The sequence below is a fragment of the Ursus arctos genome, unplaced genomic scaffold, assembly GCF_023065955.2.
Source record: "Ursus arctos isolate Adak ecotype North America unplaced genomic scaffold, UrsArc2.0 scaffold_12, whole genome shotgun sequence".
Lineage (NCBI taxonomy): Eukaryota > Metazoa > Chordata > Mammalia > Carnivora > Ursidae > Ursus > Ursus arctos.
The window spans coordinates 45020899-45041155 of record NW_026622786.1 but is presented as its reverse complement, the minus strand read 5'-3'; the positions used below and the strand labels follow the sequence as shown (position 1 = coordinate 45041155).

Below are 20257 nucleotides of genomic sequence, written 5' to 3'. Positions count from 1 at the left end.
CAATCCTTTCATCTTGTAAATTACTTTCTTGGGTAGCTAGAAATGTAAATGAGCAAAAAAGTAGCTATGCCCAAACTATTTGAAAAGACTAACATTAAACTCATTCTTTTTTTTTTTTTTTAAGATTTTTTTATTTATTTATTCGACAGAGATAGAGACAGCCAGCGAGAGAGGGAACACAAGCAGGGGGAGTGGGAGAGGAAGAAGCAGGCTCATAGTGGAAGAGCCTGATGTGGGGCTCGATCCCAGAACGCCGGGATCACGCCCTGAGCCAAAGGCAGACGCTTAACCGCTGTGCCACCCAGGCGCCCCTCATTCTGTTATCTATAACATATTGTTACTGATTGTATTTTATCTTCTGATTTTTGTTCAATATTAATCATAAAATCCATCAAAAACATAACTTTGATTATTTTTTCCTGTTGTATGTAGAGTTTCTTTGGTAAGAATTTCAAATATCTTTGAACTGTAGGTGTTGCTTTGTTAGATAGAAGTTTTTTCTCAAAACCATCAAAAATCAGCTTTCTTATGGCTCCAGTATCAAAAGTGTGTTTAGCTTTAAATCACAACTTTATTCACAAGCTCTAAAAAGTCCCCTATTTTACTGCTGCTCATGGATGATGTAAATATTTATTTAGAACAGAGATTTCATTGGAAAGACAGTTATGAATAAAAATATGAGGGAAATCACTGTCCAAAAAACTAAAATTTGGTATTTCTTATTAATTATTTTTTTCAAAATGGAAGATATTTTCCTGGTAATACAAATTATGGTAAAAATTATGAAACAGAAAAATTTGAAGTTCCCTTATAATCTCACCTTATATAGCTATTTACTATTAATGTTTTAGTATGTTTCCTTCCATCCTTTAAAATTATACATTTATATACATATATATGTATATATATTCATAACTATGTAAAATATATATGTAAGAATTCATGTGCTTCTTTAACTTTAAGGTATTTCGTGGACCCCTTTCCAAGTTAATAAAAAAGTGATAGTTTTGAGAACTTATTTAATATTATTTCCACGAAGAACATTACATTTTTCTTTACTATTATAACATTTAAATTAACATCTTTGGGGGCGCCTGGGTAGCGCAGTCGTTAAAGCGACTGCCTTCGGCTCAGGGCGTGATCCCGGCGTTCCGGGATCGAGTCCCACATCAGGCTCCTCTGCTGGGAGCCTGCTTCTTCCTCTCCCACTCCCCCTGCTTGTGTTCCCTCTCTCGCTGGCTGTCTCTGTCAAATAAATAAATAAAATCTTTAAAAAAAAAATAAAATAAAATAAAATAAAAAAATAAATAAATTAACATCTTTGTACTTAAAAAAAAAAGAATTCCTTATCTGTATGACAATCAGTTCTAATGCTGATTGAATAAATTCTGAGAATAAGCATGTAAAACAACACAGTTTTAGCTCATATATGCTCAATAAATTGTGTGTTGATACATGAATAAATGGATGATTGAATGAATAAACTATTTAAAACCACAGAGCACTCAGAAACAAAGCTTGAGGCAAGACACTAAGGATTCCGTGCTGACACTGACTTGTTCCGTGACTTTGAGAAATTTCCCACTTTCTCTCATTTTCAATTTCTTCGTCTTTAAAAAACAAAGATTTGATATGTAATGTCTGCCATGGCCCTCTCTAGTTCTGAAGGGCTATGATTCAAACAGGAAAGGAAACTTGACTGAGGAGGCAATTTGTTTATTGGAATAAAAGACGTATTGGAACATAAGTCCTTTGAGCTTTTAGATCCCATCTTCCTGTTTTCTCTCCTAAGTCTAACAGACTTTGAAAATTTTCCCAAATGCATATTCTCTGACCACATGAAAAATAGTGCATTAAAATCTACAATAAAAATGGGCACATCTGAAGGAAATGATTCCAAGCAATTTCCCAGAGAAGTGAGACTTAGAAATAGGTCTTTGAGAGGAGAAGAAATTTGAAGGGTTAGCAGATGTTACAATCTATAATTTTCCATGAAGACAGTTGGCCAACAGCTCCTTGCATTTTTCACTTGCTCATTCATTCACTCATCCATTCATTCATCCATTCATTCATTCAACAAATGCTTGTGGAATGATTACTGTTTGCATGGCAGCAGACCAGGGCAGGATTATAAAGATAAACATGATGTACTTTGTCCTTAAAGGATTTGTTCTTTAGTACAGATGAAAAGGCATGCATATAATATTTTTAAATGTTCTATACGGCATGAAAGAAGGTTATATGAGATTTATGAAGAAGGAAGACAATTTCAGCAAGTCAGTTGGCAATGAAGGGAGGAAAATCAAAGAAATCTTGGAGGAGAAGGTATTTAGCTTGGGTTTAAATATCTGTAGGTTGGGCAAAAGATAATTCCTGGCTGAGGAAATGATGTGAACAAAGACTCAAAGGAGCAGGAAATGGAATGCAGTTTTACTACATAATTGAGTTTATGGAAGAGAGTAATGGGAAATTCATTTTAAAAGAATACTGTCAGATTTAGAAGACATTTGAAACCCGCACTAAGGGGTTTGGTCTTCATTTTCTAGACAAAAACAAGCCATCCGAGGTTTCAGAGAAGAGAGATGGAAGAAAACTGTTTCATGATGGTGATTTCTGAAGAAGCATTGTGCATGGTGGTTGTAAAATGAATTTTGATAGGCAGATGCCCAAATCAAGTTCTTAACTGAGCTCTCTTTCTTGTTCAGGCTGCTGATGTCCTGCTGCAGCATGGAGCTAATGTCAATGTTCAAGATGCAGTTTTTTTCACTCCATTGCACATTGCAGCATACTATGGGCATGAACAGGTAAGTCTGACAGTAGTATTTCTAAAGGCTGGGGGACAATTCCAGGTTTTTGTTGAGCTGTCCTAGCCTCAAAGAAAGAATATTTAAGCTATCTTTTGAATTATTTTTGCCATCTTCTCATCGGTTCTGCCCTTGAGGAGCTTATAGATCCATAGAAATACTGCATCTGCCAAATGCTGCATTTTAGTGACTTAGTACCCAAGGGAGGTAGTAGAGTGAGTATACAATCCCAGGAATCAGTCAGTGTGAATTTGAAAAATTCCTAGCTTTGTGACCATATGTAGGTTATATAATCTCCCTGATCTTCAGTTTCTTCATCTGCAAAATAGAGAAAATATTAATAGTACCTACATAAGATTGCTGATACGATGAGATATTAAAGTGTTCAGCAGATGCTCAATAACTGTTACTACGTTGATGCTAGTGACAGTAACGATAAAACAAATCATGAACACTGTCCCAGCAGGTAAAAAAATGTGTCTTTCAGAAACCGAGTTTCTTCTTTTCTGCTGTCTTGGGATGTGGTAGACTGCAAATGTGTTCACGTTTTCATTTTTGAACCGGTGTATATCCTAAAAGGGACTTTGCAGATGTGATCAAGTTAAGGATTTTGAGTTGGAGAGATTATCCTGGAATTATCTGGGTGAACTTGATGTAATCACAAGGGTCCTTATAATAGGCAGCAGGAAACAGGTGTGACAGTAGAAGCAAGAAGTTAAGGTGATACAAGAAGGGGTCATAAGCTAAAGAATGCAGGCAACCTATAGAAGCTGAAAAAGTGAGGAAATGAAAGCCTCCAAAGGGAATACAACTTGCCAACACCTTGATTTTATATTTCTAACCTCCAGAACTTTAAGAGAATAATCTCTGCTGTTTTAATCCAATAATTTTGTGGCAGTTTGCAACAGTGGGAAACTAATACATGGAAAAACCTAGATATTTTTTTAAATCACTGTATGTGCTTTAAATATAATTTGATTTAAATACGTAATTATATAACAGGTAATTATTTGTAAAATCTGATATTCTGTAATAAAGTAATAATATATAGAGAATGTTTTACTGTTTACAGTGTGCCTTCACTCAATGAATAGTTTTATTTGACCTTCACGACAACCTGGTGAACTTAATAAGAGTTACCATGTGAGCGATCTCATACTCTGGGACAAGCATTTTATGTGAATTTTGTTGTTGTTGTTGTTAATTTTTCCACAATCCTAAAATTAGTTGTTATTTGCATCTTCTTGTCAATGATATACATGAGCTCACTTAGGTCAGGTAGCATGCCAGAGTCAGCTGGTTAGAAGAGCTGAAATTGTATTCAGGCCTGTCTGAACCCAAAGCCCAACATTATTCTGTTGTACCTAAGAACCTCTTCTTCTTCTATCAGTGAAACAAATGAGAAAGTCCAGGAACTTTGCTTAAATGACGGGGCTAGTTATTCAAGGCCAGGTGCTCAAACTCCAAAGTCCATTGGTTTTTTTAAATTTGTAACAACTTTATTGAGATATACTTCATCATTTTAAATTGTACAACTCAGTGTTTTTTAGTATATTCGGAGTTTTGCAACCATCATGACAATTAATTAAAGTCATTACTCCCAGAAGCAATCCTGCACACATTAGCACTTCCAACTTCTTCCCAACCTCTCTCTTCCAGCCTGAGGAAAATACTAATGTACTTTCTGTTCCTAAGAATTAACCTATTCTGGAGACTCCCTGTAAGTAGAGTCATGCAACATATGATCTTTCGTGACTGACTTCTTTCACTTAGCGCAGTGTTTTTAAGTTTCATCAACTTTACAGCATGTATCAGTACTTCCTGGCTTTTTAGTGTGCAATACTACTTTGTTATATGGATATGCCAGATTTTATTTATTCATTCATCAGTAGATGGACATTGGATTATTTTCCCACTTTTTGGCTATTATGAATAATGCTACTTTGAACATTCAAGGTTTTTTTTTTCTCAAGTATAATTAACATACACTGTTAGGTTGTTTTCAGGTATATGATACAATGATTCAAAAATTCTGTACATTTCTCAGTGCTCATCAAGATAAGTGTACCCTTAATCCCCTTTATCTATTTCACCCATTCTCCCCCCACCTCATGTACAAGTTTTGATACAGACATCTGTTTGCATTTCTCTTGGGTACATCTTGGGGTGGAATTGATGGCTCATATGGTAACACTATGTTTAACATCTTACGGAATGGTTGAACTTTTCCAAAAAGGTAGATGCCTAATGAGTTAAAAACCACATTGTCTACAGAAAAGAAAGCCTATGTGACATACCTCCCAGGACAAAAGTAAGTCCGTTGATTTTTAACCTTAACATATTAAAAGACAAAATTTTTGTGTGCTTCTTTCAAACATCGCCATTTAGCTAGCCTTAAGAAACTAAATAGAACCAAATAAAACAAAAATACACACGTAATTGGATAATCAAAACTTAATGTTCTTTTGACATCCTCCTTTCACTCTTCCTCACTGTATATCTCTAGATCTCTAGTCTTACTCAATTATGGAGTAAAATTTTACCTTTTTGCCTTCGTAGAGGTCATGCCATCATACTGCCTGAGGATTCCAAGTTAAAAATCAAACTTACTTGTGTCTCCGTGCTCTTCTAGTCATTGTGCCTTTATTTCTTTGCTAGCTAGCATATGCTTGGACACTCTCAGACCCGTGAAGCGTGACCTAGAGCTAGGAAAGATTTCTCATTTCATTTGATGTGCTGCTCAGAGTGCACTGGAGTGTACTGGAGAGCTGGGCACTGAAAATGCTTCAGAAAGTACAGGGTCTAAAAGCCCAGATGATGAAAAAATTCCATACTTCCCTAACTTTAGGCACATACTAGATGTACACAGTACATGTTATTTGTAGACTCATCCTCTTTGGTGATTAACCTCCTCACCCACAGAAACATAAAGAGCTTCTATGCATGTTGGGTGGAGAGCTAAATTTGTTTACTTTCCCTGAATATATAGTCACAGTCTTATAAAATTATGCTAAAATGTGGATGGCCTTTTTATGATAAGGGACTCACTTTCTGTGTGCGAAGACAGCACATAAGTAATTTATGGATGCTATTGTCATTTGCTAAAATATGCTGACAGGAGAATGGTACATTCAATATATAAATGTGCCTAATGTTCCATGTTCCTTGCCATTTGTTTATTTACTTATTTTTAAGTGGAAGAGTAGATGTTTTGTACCAAGAGCAATATTTCCTAGCTATATAATAATAGTGCTTAATAGACAATCGATTTCAAAGATAGTTTAAAGCTGTCCATTATAAAGTCACATAATCAGAATTTATGGAGTCTTTGTAAGTGGAAATAGGAATGCACAGTTCTTGAGACTAACTTTTACCGTTCCAATTTCTTCTGAATTAAGTATTGGTCTGCCCATTAGCCAACAAATAAATGGATAAAATACAAATGTTCCACATTGGTGCTACCACTTTTGCTAACATTTATTGAGTGCCAGGCACTTTTCTAAGTGTTTTACATGTGATAACTTATTTAAATCTCATAACAACTCTATGAAGTGGAGCTATTGAGATTCCCATCTTAATAATGAAGAAAGTGAAGTTTTGAAAGGTCAAATAATTTATTAAAGGTGATAAAGCCTAACTTCAGAACCCTTGTTCTTTACCTGCTACACTCAATAGGAAGTTTCCCCACATCCCAGACTGCTAATTTTTTGCCTAGAATTTCTATCAAATATGTACCATATTCTTGAGATGTTTATTTGCTACCATATAGAAAGTCAAAATAGTTTTAGAGTTTGAATTCACTTTTATACTAACACCTCAGTGGTCAGGTCAGTTGAGGGTTCCTCCCATAACTGCTATTTTGATGGCACAGATTCATTCTAACTTACCTCTTGGGATCATTGTATTGACTTCTGAAATGGCCAGAGGAGACAATGTCAGATTTAGAGAAATTATTTGGAAGCTTTAAAGTGAGTAGGTAAATAATTTAAAGAAATTCTATAAATTACTTGACATAATCCGTGGAAGACTCCTAAGTTGTTTAATACTTCCATCTCTCTCTCACTTTGAATGTGGAGCTCATCTAATTGAGGAAGATGCTGAGAGTGAGTGCAGCTATCTCCCATTTACTCACAAATCCAGAAACAAACCCAGAACTCCAGTAGCAAGATGGCCACCAGTGACCCATTATGCAGGAGTTGCTATGTAAATCAAGAATCAAGTAAACACTGCTGGCTCTGGCCAGAAGGAGACTTTGGAAAAGATGGTTCAGGGAAGATTATGGGTGACTTTAGGGAGGATTATTTATGTGCAATGAAGAACCAACCCTGAAATTGCTCCAGTTTTAGATTTCTTGTTAGGTGATATAATAATAAATTCCTTCTTGTTTAGGCCAATCAAGTTAGGATTTTCTGTTATTTTCAGGTAAAAATAGATCTAAAAGAAAGCTTTAATGATGTGTCTTCCATATTTTTGAAAGTTTTGCATTTTGTTTGACTTGATACTAATTTCAAATGAATGGATTCTTTAGGTAACCCGCCTTCTTTTGAAATTTGGTGCTGATGTAAATGTAAGTGGTGAAGTTGGAGATAGGCCCCTCCACCTAGCATCTGCAAAAGGATTCTTTAATATTGCAAAACTCTTGATGGAAGAAGGCAGCAAAGCAGATGGTAAGATTATATGTTTAGAAGACATTTGCTTTTTTTACTTTATGTGTATTTTTAATTTGCACTTTCCTTGTTTATTAGAGAATAATATTGAAGCTGATTAATTGCATATACTAATTTGTTCTACAAATTATAATTTATTATTTTTAATGTAATAATTAAATCTATATGTTAATCATTTTATATACATTTTAGTTCAACTCTTAATATATTTGATTCTTCAATAAAAGTAAGGGGTTTTCTTAGATAAATTATTCTCATTTTGTTATTTTTCACTAATCTTATTTTTAATTGAGGTAAAATTTGCATATAGCCAAATTCTCAAATTTTAAGTAAATGTTGACTTAAGTGACTATTTACTATCCATCCAAAACCACCCAGACCAAGATATAGAATATTTCCATATGGACAGTTGAACTCTGGAAAGTTCCCTTGTGCCCTCTTCTCAGTAAATAGCTTTAACCACAAAAGGTAATCAATATTCTGGCTTCTATTGCCATAGGTTAGTTTTTTTCTGTTCTTGGGAGTTCAGTACAATTTGGGACTCCCTTCTATTGACTGACAGTATTATTTTAACTTTTATCCATGTTGTTGCGTGAATCATAGTTTGCTGTTTTTTATTGGTAAAGTTGTATGAATATTTCAAAAAATTTTTATCCATTATCCTCCTAATTGGTACTTGAATGTTTCTAGTGTTTGGCTTTTATGAATGTAGATGCCAGAAACATTCTTATTCAATTTTTCTTGTGAGCATGTATATTTATCTCCCTTGAGGGTGTGTGTGTGTGTTTGCTGTATGCATATGTTTAAGTTTTTAGGAACAGTTTTCCTAAGTGTTTGTACTATTTTTACTCCCACAGCAATATATGAGAGTTCCAGTTGCTCCCTGTATCCTCCCCAATATTTGATATTACTATTATTTTTAGTGAAACAGCATTACAGTGTGATCAGCCTGGGGGGGGGGGGGAGAAGCTTTAGCACATACAGAAAGATTTTAGGATATGGTTAATAGAATAGAATTTCCCACAACTTTTAATTTTCTTAATTATAAGATGAATAGTGGAAAATTGATTAAAAGTAGAGTGTTGAAAAAAGTTCTTTCTTTCTCTTTCTTTTTCTCTTCCTTACAAACTTTATTTTCTGACACAAATTCACTCAGAGTTACATCTTGTCATTAAATTCTCTCAGGCACATCCAACATTCTTCCATTGACCCCCAAGAGACCTAATTAAAAACCCAGCTGTAAGAGCTGCTGGCCTTTGCAGCAGAAACTATGCACATTTACAAAAGGACAAGGTTGTCAAAGCTCTCGAACTGCCAGTGCCTTGGTCCAAAATTGAGATCAATATTCAGTTAATAAACCTAATCAATGTTTTCACCCACATGTAAGGAAAACATGAAGGCTTCCAGAGACAAGTGTGAGAAGAGGCTAGGGCAGTTTCCACTTTCCATGTTGAAAAGAGGGCCATTTTATTTTCTAAATTTTGAGAAACATAGTTGTGTCATTTTCTATGAGCCAGTGTGCAATAAATGAGGTATTTTTTCTACAGCATTATCATAAATAACCCGTGTTGTCAGGATACAAGGAATTCTGTTCCTTAGACCTTGTTTAAGCAGTCTCTTTGATTTTGTTGATTTAGAATAGGCAAAGGTACACCTGTATGAACCACTGAACACATAATTATGTTTTTGAAACTGCTTCGCTCTTCCAAAGGGTCAGGAACAGCTCACTTTTTTCCTTTTATTATTATCGATGCCAACCTCAGCTTTTTATTCCTCTGTGCAACTCCAAAGCTCAGTGGTGTCAAAATGAGTATCATTGATCAGCATGTCTCCAGGATCAAAGTTTTCTTCTACAAAAGGCATTGAAATGTATACTGCACCTGTATTCCCCCTACATGCCAGCATCATATGATATAATTTTCAACCCTTTCTTTCTGATTCACACAAGCGCTACATGCTTTCTACTCAATCATTTAAAATATCAAGAGACAGCATGACTCAGATTTTTATGTATTTTTATTTCCTTCTAATACACACTTGATAATTTAAGTCCCTTTTGTACTTCAACCAATTGCAAAGAATAAACCAGAAGATCTGTTGTGCTACTGGACACTGTACTAGATTTAGTATTAGCTAGTCCATTTATTCCAAAGTGTAGCTAAGCCTCCAGATGATTTATTTTAGATCTGGCCCTTGCCTGTGGTAAATGGACATAGGAGGAAGAGTGAATTAATGACCTCAAAAAGGGCACAATTCGAAATCTGGTATTTACAGTATGTTTCCATGGTAACAGAATGTCACAAATGGAAATAAATTCAGCCTACAAAATTAGCCAAAATGTAATTCTGAAAGCAACCTCTTCAGTTCAGCATGTTTGGGAGGCTGACCTATTCAGTCACATATGTTTCAAGTCTCTAGCCTTCTTCTTTGTACCACTAAGGGAAATGAAAAAGGAGAAATGTAATGCTTATTGAGTGAGATTGAAAAGGTCAAAATATTGCTGGACTCCATAAAAAGAAAGTAGTGATCAAGCCCTCATAACTTATCATTTTAATAAAATTAAAAATGGAAAATTTTAAGTTCAGAATTTATTAATTTTTTGTCATCCGACTATTAAATGCTACAGTTCTTTTCACATGGAACTGGATATGATATAGAGTCACAAAAATTTCTAAGGCTTGGCCAGGAAGAGGAAGTGTTTTATTTCTAAAACTATATCTTGGCAGAGCTATTACACAGATTCGTTATTGAAAATATATTTAAGACACACTTGGGAGTTGTTTTAGAGAGCTAATGGGAAGTGCTTACCTTTCTGGGTTACTATGGGAATTTTTACTGTAAGATCAATAAGCAGAGATAAGCAGGGTGTAGTATCCATCCACCCACCCATTCATTCAGTCTTTGTTTCAAAAGACATTACTGAACACATATGCTCTTCAAAGTAGAGGGCTAGGCACTAAATACTTTCCTAATAATTATTTACATCTATTTCTTTGCCTGAAATTCTTCTTTATTTAACTCTCAATAAAATGTGAAATTAGAGCAAATGGAATACCATTCATACATTCAGTTTCCCTCAGATAAGATCGAATAACGTATACATTTTTTGTCACTGCAAATTGATCCAAGACAAAACTAAGTAGAACACAATGGCTGAAGCAGAAATACAGATGTGTATATATAAACTCTACGTCTGATCCAGATCTCTCCTGGCTTGTCCCTTCGGTTAGTATTTATATCTTCTTTGATGAGAAGAACGTCTAGGCCACTGCAGGTAATTTACCAAGTAGATAATCTGCTTTGAAGTTTATTGACTCAACTAGAGAAGAATAATACTGGGTGGGACCAGGGATGGCCAAAGGCAAACTATGAATTAATGGAAGATTGTGCTGCGTTCTGCTTTACAATGTCCCGTCTGGACCTCAAGAACTCTTATGTGACCTCCAGTTGCCCTGGACTCCCTACTGTTCTAACGCATTGACTCATGGTATTGACTTTCCCTGGCTTCCAACAGAATGTGAACAAAGGAGAAGTATCATAAAAAGAAAGATAATCAAAATAACCAGGAACATTCTTCTGATGGAAGGATGTCCTTCTGAGCCACTCATTAATAAAAAAGATTCAAAGATTTATTTTTCAATAACGGCCTTGGGAGGAGAAGTTCACTGACTTTGTTAAAGATTTCCTTTTGGCTTAGATCTTGCAGGACAATAAAATAAGAATCATTGTCTACAAATATAGCAGCTGCAAGGCCTGTGTTCATTAAAAGTTAAATGATGATTATAACAACAGTAGTAATAAACTACTTGCACATTTTTAAAATTAACTATTACCTTCCCTTTCTTTTCCTTCCTATCTATGCTTTACTTTTTTTCTTTAACTATTTTGATTCTATGGATAATTTTTATTATAGATACATATAAGAATGATAATAAGTGGATTTGTTAAGGATTGTTATTTTCTATTTTGAATAAAATACATTGTACAGGTTAACACAGTTCAAATACAATAAATAGCAATGGAGCAGATGATTCAGTTATTTTAGTTTTAAAAATTGCGCTAAAGCAGATCCAGAATTTAGCAGCTTGGTGTTCAGTTTTTATTACTTCAGGCCTGAAATTATTGAATATTCAACTAGATTATAGGTTACTTGAGGGTATAGATTCTATACATTTATAGCATATCGCCCTTAGCACTTAGCAGATTTCTAGGAGGGAAATTAGTGAAAAAGTAGAATAGACACTTTCATTAAATGTCTAATATGTGGCAGGCATCATGCTAGATACTTTCTGTACTTTCCGGTCATGATCTCCTTTAATCTTTTCAGCATCCCTGCAACAGTACTGTCATTATATCTATCATTATTAATAATAAATCGGTATCTCCAACACTTAGGAAAGTGCTTGGCACACAGTGATCATTTTATACTTGTTGAGGAATGAGTATGTATCAATCAAGTGTTCTTATCTGCAAGCATTGGAAACTAACTCTTGCTAATTTAAGCAGAAAAGGAATGTATTAAACGATATCAGAGCACAGAATCTTCCCCAGGACAGGATAGAAGGCCAGGTTTACAATTCTCACAGTGAGGAACAATGTCCACAATCACAAAAGTAGTCATTTGAAGACACATTGCTACTGCTAGGCACACATGCCAACACTTGTGCTTCCAGCACCAACTGTGCAGAGCACTGAGTCTGTGACTGGAATCACGACCATTGGAAATTGGATGGAGCTACTCTATTACTGCTACACTGCCAAGATAGATTAGGTTCTGCTTTTTTATGTCATCAGCTCTGATGTCAGAGTCTGGCATAATGTGTGGATGGGGGCAGCCCATAGATAAGTATCCAAACCAGGGTGCTGTTGAGAGTGAAAGGGTTACCATTAAAAACTATGCTAGGGTAAAGCCTAAACCAGGACATATGGCCACTCTCTGCAAATCCTGTGCCCTCACTGCAAAGGAGGCTTGAGAGCATATTTTCAGCTCCTATGATTACACATGGTCTTCGCCTCTAGTCAGTACTCTCAGTATAGGGAATTTGCCAAATGTCCAAAGGGGTTATGAGGCTGGTTGAGCCAAAGAGAGGACAGATGCCCACTATGGAGGGAACAACTGGATGTTAAATAACTGTCTAAGGAAATGTAATTAATGAGGTCTGCCTCAGTCTAAAGCTTGTCTTTTCATTACGCCATGCTGTGTATACTCTAGTATGATAATTCTCAGTTAAACGTCCATCAGAACCTCCTAAATAGTGTTGTAAACATATACAGTGCTAGAGCCCACCCTAACCTATTGAACCAAAATCTCTGGGACTGGTGCTTTAGCCAGGATCTGTAATTTTTAACATCTCACAGAGGAAAAAAATCCATTTAGAAGGAGATACTTGTGGAAATAAGGCCATGAGGATCTTTCGGATGCTTATTAGTTTCCTGAACTATTCCATTGTGCAAGGTAGATTTGATTAGATGCATTCCATAGAATTTATGGAAGCTAGAAGAAAGCCTGTTTAATGTGGTAATGGACAATAGAACAGAATTATAACTTTTTAAATTGGTTGCACTTAATTTCCTTTATTATTATCATTAACTGGCAATTTCCAGGAGTCTCTCAGGCAATTAGAAAAGTTCCTGACACTACACATGAGAAGGCTGAGACACAGAGGATTCCAGATAACATACTTTTCCTTTCTTATTGATGACAGTGAATGCTCAAGACAACGAAGACCATGTCCCACTCCATTTCTGTTCTCGCTTTGGACACCATGATATAGTGAAGTACCTGCTCCAGAGTGACAGTGAAGTTCAGCCGCATGTGGTTAATATCTATGGAGATACCCCTTTGCACCTGTGAGTAATATATGTAGCCCCATGTGTCCTCCAGCTATACCATATGTACCTTCTTACTATTATCAAAATATTTTCTTGAACTCTAGGGCGTGCTACAATGGCAAATTTGACGTTGCCAAGGAAATCATTCAAATAGCAGGAATTGAAAGCCTGACTAAAGAAAACATCTTCAGTGAAACAGCTTTTCACAGGTAAAAGAATGTTGAAGTTCAATAGCCACTAAAGGTAGCTGATACCCTTCGGCACCTGAAGTTGTGTACATAAAGCAAGAGCAGATAGTGGCAGATGTTGCAATCAGAGGGCAAGAGCAGAGGGTGGGCAGAGGACAAGGAGCCCAAACTAGATGCACAAAAGAAAAGGTAGAGGCAGATGCTGCAGTCACTACAACAGATGGGGCCAGAGCCAGATGCTGCATTACTGGCAGCAGCCACAAAGACAGGGACTGATGTTGCCAAGGCAACAGGCATATCAACATCTGTAAGCATATTGCTTCTATTCCACTTCACTCTGCAGAAAGCTGCCAAAAGGGGCAGTGCCCATAATCCTCCTCCGACAAGAATCTCATTACCAGAATTCATCAGCATCAAATGTGACACTTTTTTCGTTACCACTTAAACCTTATGTGCAAATGTATCTACCTATCTAAGGCATCCATCTGTCAGCCTGTAAAAGCCTTGTCAGGGTAGCCACTGAGATACCTAAGAAGACATTAACTCCTTTCTAGGAATGCATGAGAGTCCTTTACAGTGTGCTCTAGAAAAAGAGGGAAAAGGTTGCTAAAAATTCAGAGCCATAGCTCCCCACAATATCCAAAAGAAAGGCCGTTGTCTTATTTGAAACCCTCATTTTTAACAATGAGTTACTATTTTTTCTATAAAAATAAAAACATAGTAGTTTGAATTTAGTAAACCTTGAATATAAGATCATTTACCTACACATTACAGATTTCTTGGCTAGTTTGCAACCTCTAAAAAAATGTATTTGAGACTAATACGTTATTTACATACTGTTTGTGTTGCACTGGTGACTAATAGAAATGAGGAGACTTTTTTTTTCTTACTGAATTAATGTTAAACTTGTGCTTCCTCATAAGGCATTGATCTGTCCAATATTGCTTGGATGCTCAGATTTTTCTTATCAGAAAAAAGATCAGCCAAAGGGAGTTGAAGAAAGCCATCATTTATGGAGTAGTGAATATATGCCAGATGATTTGCATCCATTATCTCATTTAATCCTTATAACCATATTATGAAGTAGGATTTATTATTCCTCTTTTACAAATGAGAAGATTGAGGCTCAGAGAAGCTAGATAACTTGCCAAGGAGTCTTCTGACTAGGAAATCATGTATTAGATACCTGCCTGATTCCAAATTTTGTGCTTTTTATATATCTTCAGGTTCTAGTACCAGAATATTTTGCCTGTGTTCTACATGCTCTGTAGCAGAACAGATGCAAGAACTCTTTAGGTCATGCTTTCAGTTAAAATGGGTCAGTGGAATCTTTCCCCAGAAGGATAATTGGCAGAACAGATGCATATGTTTACTGGTGTCCTCTTTCCCCATTAGGCCATGCTTGTTAAGGCTGACACCTCAGGCTAGTTTTCAAATCATTTTGCTACTCTGTGCACATAAATTGAAACCAACTATAATCAAAGGATGATTGTCACCTCCAAGAGCCTATGTGACAAGTTTAGTGAAGTGAGTTAAAAGTATATATCCAATCGTTTTATTTTGTATAAGCCTGTGTCTACTAGGAATAACATATTTATATTTTTATTCTATTTGTTTTAAGTACATATTTATAAAAGAAACTCTCCTTTTACATGAGGAATTCACTCTGGTTCTGAAATTTTTCTATGTAAAAGTCACAGTGCCTTGCACTCCACAGAAAGCACTCACTATGTTTCTGTTATTGTTTTCATATGTATATACACATGTGCACATATATACATGCATATGTACACACATGCATATGTATATTCAGAATTCATCAATTCCTGTAAATGGTTGCTTTGAAAAGAATCAGGGAGGCAGTTCAGACAATGGAACATTCAGAGTGTAGTGTTATGGACCCTACTTACAATGCAAATAATTAATGGTGATATGATCTATTACACTGAGTAGTGGCTTTCTATTCATTCAACTATTCAAGAACGACTTATTAAGGACTTGCCTTGTGTTGGTAGTGGTAGGAACATTAAGATGACACCATCCCTTCCCTCCTTAAAGGAACTCTGTTGTAAGATATCAAGGTAATCAGGTGTATCCGTTATCATAACACAATATGGTAAGTGCCATAAGACTGAAATGACAAAGAAAGAGTAGAGATAGCAGTGAACTCAGCCTTTGGTTCATAAGACTTCATAGATAGAAAAACAGTTCAGCTAGCTGAGTAATATATTTCTTTAAGGAAAATAAAAGCATTTCATTAAAGAAAAAGGATTGATTAAGGTCATCCCAGGAAGTGGAAATATTAAGACCCAGTGAACTACCTCTTCTAGAACCAAGTTTGGAAGGAAAAACACACTGTTTTTCTGTTGTTCTACAAAATTCCATATTTAACTTCTGAAATACGTGACACCAGTCATGCGTGAGTTTTTCCCACACCAAACAATTCTCCAGTTTTCTGCAGACACCAAGTATGTGTCCTACAATTCAATTCAATTCTGATACCATCTATCTGGGGTTAGTGTTAGATCCCACAGGCTAAGGGCTCAGTCCCACAAGACCGCCCCCTGCCACTTCAGATACCAATCACAAATCCAGGTTTGTCACCTAAGTCTCTCAGGACCCTTCTGGGTTCCCCCATTCAATAGTCCTGCAGAGTGCCTAGGTCTTGTCGCTAAAAATGCGTGAAAGTCTTACAATATTTTTCCTCCTTTTATGAAAAAAAATATCATGGGAAATATTTAATAAGATACTAGAAATTTTATACAACTTGAAATCTTGAAAGTCCATATTTAGGAATCTCAGGAGTATATTGCTATATGTGCTTGTTTTTTTAAATCACTTCCTTTTCCTCTCTCATTTCCTCCTTCTCTCTTGTCTCTTTAGCACTCTTGTATACACACTAGCATCTGGAATAGCCTGGGTAAATCAGAGTTGTATTCATTGTTTAGGGTTGCCATAACAAAATACAACAGACTGGGTGGCTTGAACAACAGAAATTTATTTCCTCACAGTTCTGGAGACTGGAAGTCCAAAATCTTGTCAGCAGATTTGGTTTCTTCTGAGGCCTCTCTCCTGGGCTTGTAAATAGCCACATTTTCCTTCTGTCTTCACATGATAGTCCCTCTGTCTGTGTCCTCTGTGTACTAACCTTCCCTTCTTGTAAGGACAGCAGTCATGTTGGAATAGGGTCCACCCTAACGATTCAATTTTAACTTAAAAACCTCTTTAAATTGTACCCCTTTAAGTACAGTCACAATGTGAAGTTATAAGAGGGCTTCAACATATTAATTTGTGGGGCACACAATTCAACTCATAACAGAAGTCTTTTCCTTTTGTTGTATTTTTGCAGTGCTTGTACCTATGGTAAGAGCATTGACCTGGTTAAATTCCTTCTTGATCAAAATGTCATAAGCATTAACCATCAAGGAAGGGATGGGCACACAGGTAAGACTTTGGTGAAACATCACCAATTTTTGATGCATATCAATGCTCAAGAACAGAGGTGCGCTCGGAGGGAAGTGGAAAGAGGGAGTAGTCTACCCTAATGAGAAGGGATGTTTTATCAGTGACATCATTTAGATTTGATGGTGCATGGTAACAATAAAAAGCAGATTGACTTTTGGTCACTTTCTTTATTTTGGTAAATTATCTACAGCTGATGTATCTATTATGGCCTGTACCAGAAACAGTCTGACCACACTGCCTTGCCCTTGGTTTGCTGCTCAAGAAAAACACTTGTTGGGGGTGTTCGTTCCTGTACAAAGATGCCAGCGTTTGTTCTTGGTAATTTCAGTGCATGTAGGAATACTGAAAATTGAGCTAAACATAAGGCAATCTTTCTAGAAGATCAACTGGAATAGGATACTTGTATGTTGTGTATGTTCAATAACAGAATTAATTCTTTATCAAAGAAATCTATCTTTGCTTTGTATCTCTGGCAACAATGCCATGATATGATAATAACTGTCTTTTGAAAATTGGGGTTCAGTTTTCCTCTTTTCTCCTTTCATACTTTCATTCTATTATAGGATTGCACTCTGCTTGCTACCATGGTCACATTCGCCTGGTTCAGTTCTTACTGGATAATGGAGCTGATATGAATCTGGTAGCTTGTGATCCCAGCAGGTCTAGTGGTGAAAAAGATGAGCAGACATGTTTGATGTGGGCTTATGAAAAAGGTATATTTTTCATCATTGCCTCTCTATAATGATACATTGAACTGTGTGCATAGATTATGTCAATGCATCAATAATTTTTTGACTTGTATGACTTGTACACTCCCATTTCCTCTGTAGATTATATTTGAGTCTTTGGGAACTTGATCAAAGAGTCCAATAGACCATCACTAGGGAAGGCAATTCCAGGGCTACAGATGAGCTGAAGGCATTCTTGGTATTGGCACTTTGAAAAGAGAATGAGCTTAAATAGTCCTAGGTATTAGAGAAACAAAATTGTGATAGGTAGTAATGGTTACTTTCTTAGAGTAAACATAGAGGTAGACTTTATCTCTTATATAGGGGAATTTTTACATGGATTCAAAGTATTTTAATGAAATAAATACAAAGGAAGGGGATATTTGTTACATCTAGCCTTGCTAACATGCCTGAACTAGAAAAAGTAAGGGAACCAATGATTAGTGCATATGTGTAAACTTACTTGAGCTCAAAGTGATGAAACTGTAGGCTTTGATATGAGAACACCTGCATTCATTTTATTTATTTTTTATACATAATAAATAGTTTTATTGTTTCTCAAAGTATATATTTTTTGAATAATTTTTAGTACATTAATGTTAGTCACCATACAGTATATCCTTAGCTTTTGATGTAGTGTTCCATGATTCATTATTTGCGTATAACACCCAGTGCACCATGCAATATGTGCCCTCCTTAATACCCATCACCAGCCTATCCCAATTCCCCACCCTCTCCCCCCTCTGAAGCCCTCAGTTTGTTTCCCAGAGTCCATAGTCTCTCAAGGTTCATTCTCCCTTCCATTTACCCCCCCTTCATTCTTCCCTTCCTTCTCCTACCAATCTTCTTGCTATTTCTTATGTTCCATAAATGAGTGAAACCATATGATAATTGTCTTTCTCTGCTTGACTTATTTCACTTAGCATAATCTCCTCCAGTCCCATCCATGTTGCTGCAAATGTTGGGTAATCGTTCTTTCTGATGGCTGAGTAATATTCCATTATATATATGGACCACATCTTCTTAATCCAGTCATCTGTTGAAGGGCATCTCGGCTCCTTCCAGAACACCTGCATTTAAATCAAGCTGTATTCTTTGATCTTGGGCAAGTCATCTATCCTTGCTGAATTTCAGTTTCTTCTGAAAAAATGAGAATAACAACTCCTACTTACAAGATTGTAAAGATTAAATGAGATAATATATGCACATTGATTACAATACTAGCTGGCACGTAGTAAGTACTAATAATCGGTATTTCAATACTGATAACAATGGTAATAGTAGTAGTTCAGAAATGGAGATGATCAGTAATGAGTTCTACATTTTAAGGGAGGAAACTACAAATAATCAAAGGTGAAATCCCACCTTCATCATTGTTTTACGATATAGTGTACCTCATTAACAAGTTCAACATATACACATAAGCTCCTATGGAGTTTAAATTTTCAGAAGAAATGGAATAGTATACATTGTCATTGAAATCAGAGGGTTACAAGTAAATGGTGTAAAGTATATCAAACTTTGCTGCCTGTCTTTTGCTGTCTTTTTTAGGATGTTTAAAGTACATAAAGAAGTGTTCTGTTTAAATGCTAGAATCTTAGATGTCCATACTAAGAAAGGGTGGAAGATTTCTTAGGCAATCAATTTGATCTAAAAGGTTTTCTGCCTGAAGTGGGACATGAAATTCTATCAATTAAAAGGGAGATGGAATTTGATAGCTAGAAATGGGGAGTTGTAAGCACATAGAAAGAAAAATATAGGGGGCGCCTGGGTGGCACAGCGGTTAAGCATCTGCCTTCGGCTCAGGGCGTGATCCCAGCGCTATGGGATCGAGCCCCACATCAGGCTCCTCTGCTGGGAGCCTGCTTCTTCCTCTCCCACTTCCCCTGCTTGTGTTCCCTCTCTCGCTGGCTGTCTCTATCTCTGTCGAATAAATAAATAAAATCTTAAAAAAAAAAAAAGAAAGAAAAATATAGATCTGAAGACTGCTTATGAAAAAAATGATTATAGGACTTACTTTAATAGAGACACGTGAACAGACATGGTAAAGTAAGGAATAAGTTAGATGTAGCCCTGTTACGTTTGATGCTTTTTATTTGAGCATTGTGTAAATACACATGTATGTGCGCACACGTTTGCTCATTATAGCTCGATGAATTTTCACAAACTGAACTCACATCCAACATCCAGCATCCAGATGAAGAAACTGAATATGGCCAGCACCCAAAAGTCCCACTTACATTCTCTTCCAGTCATTCTCCAGAGAGGGTACCACTGCCTTCTTGGAGTACAGATTAGCTTTGCCTCTCTCTGTACTTTATACAAGTGGAATGTTATGGTATACACATTTTTGAGTCTGGCTTCTTTTGACCAATAATTTGTGAGATTCACTCATATTATTTCAGGTAGTTGTATATTGTTCACTCTTGTTGTATAGTATAATGTTTTGTTATTATATCACTATTCATTCTACTCTTTAGGGGCATTTGAATAATTTTCTATTAGGGACTGTTAAGAATACTTTTGCTATTAACATTCACACACATGACTTTTGATGAATATCTGGATGCATG

At 36.1% G+C, this 20257-nt stretch overlaps 1 protein-coding gene across 3 annotated transcripts in view; it reads left to right on the top strand.

Annotated features, from left to right (window-relative positions):
* TNNI3K (TNNI3 interacting kinase) overlaps positions 1 to 20257 on the top strand; it is a 308994-nt gene that overhangs the window by 118595 nt on the left and 170142 nt on the right. For all 3 annotated transcript variants that reach the window (XM_044383733.2, XM_057310556.1, XM_057310557.1), the window contains 6 exons: positions 2706 to 2804; positions 7333 to 7471; positions 13177 to 13321; positions 13408 to 13512; positions 16841 to 16935; positions 17520 to 17669. In XM_044383733.2, the coding sequence (XP_044239668.1) occupies positions 2706 to 2804; positions 7333 to 7471; positions 13177 to 13321; positions 13408 to 13512; positions 16841 to 16935; positions 17520 to 17669 (733 nt within the window). The remainder of the gene's footprint in view (positions 1 to 2705; positions 2805 to 7332; positions 7472 to 13176; positions 13322 to 13407; positions 13513 to 16840; positions 16936 to 17519; positions 17670 to 20257) is intronic.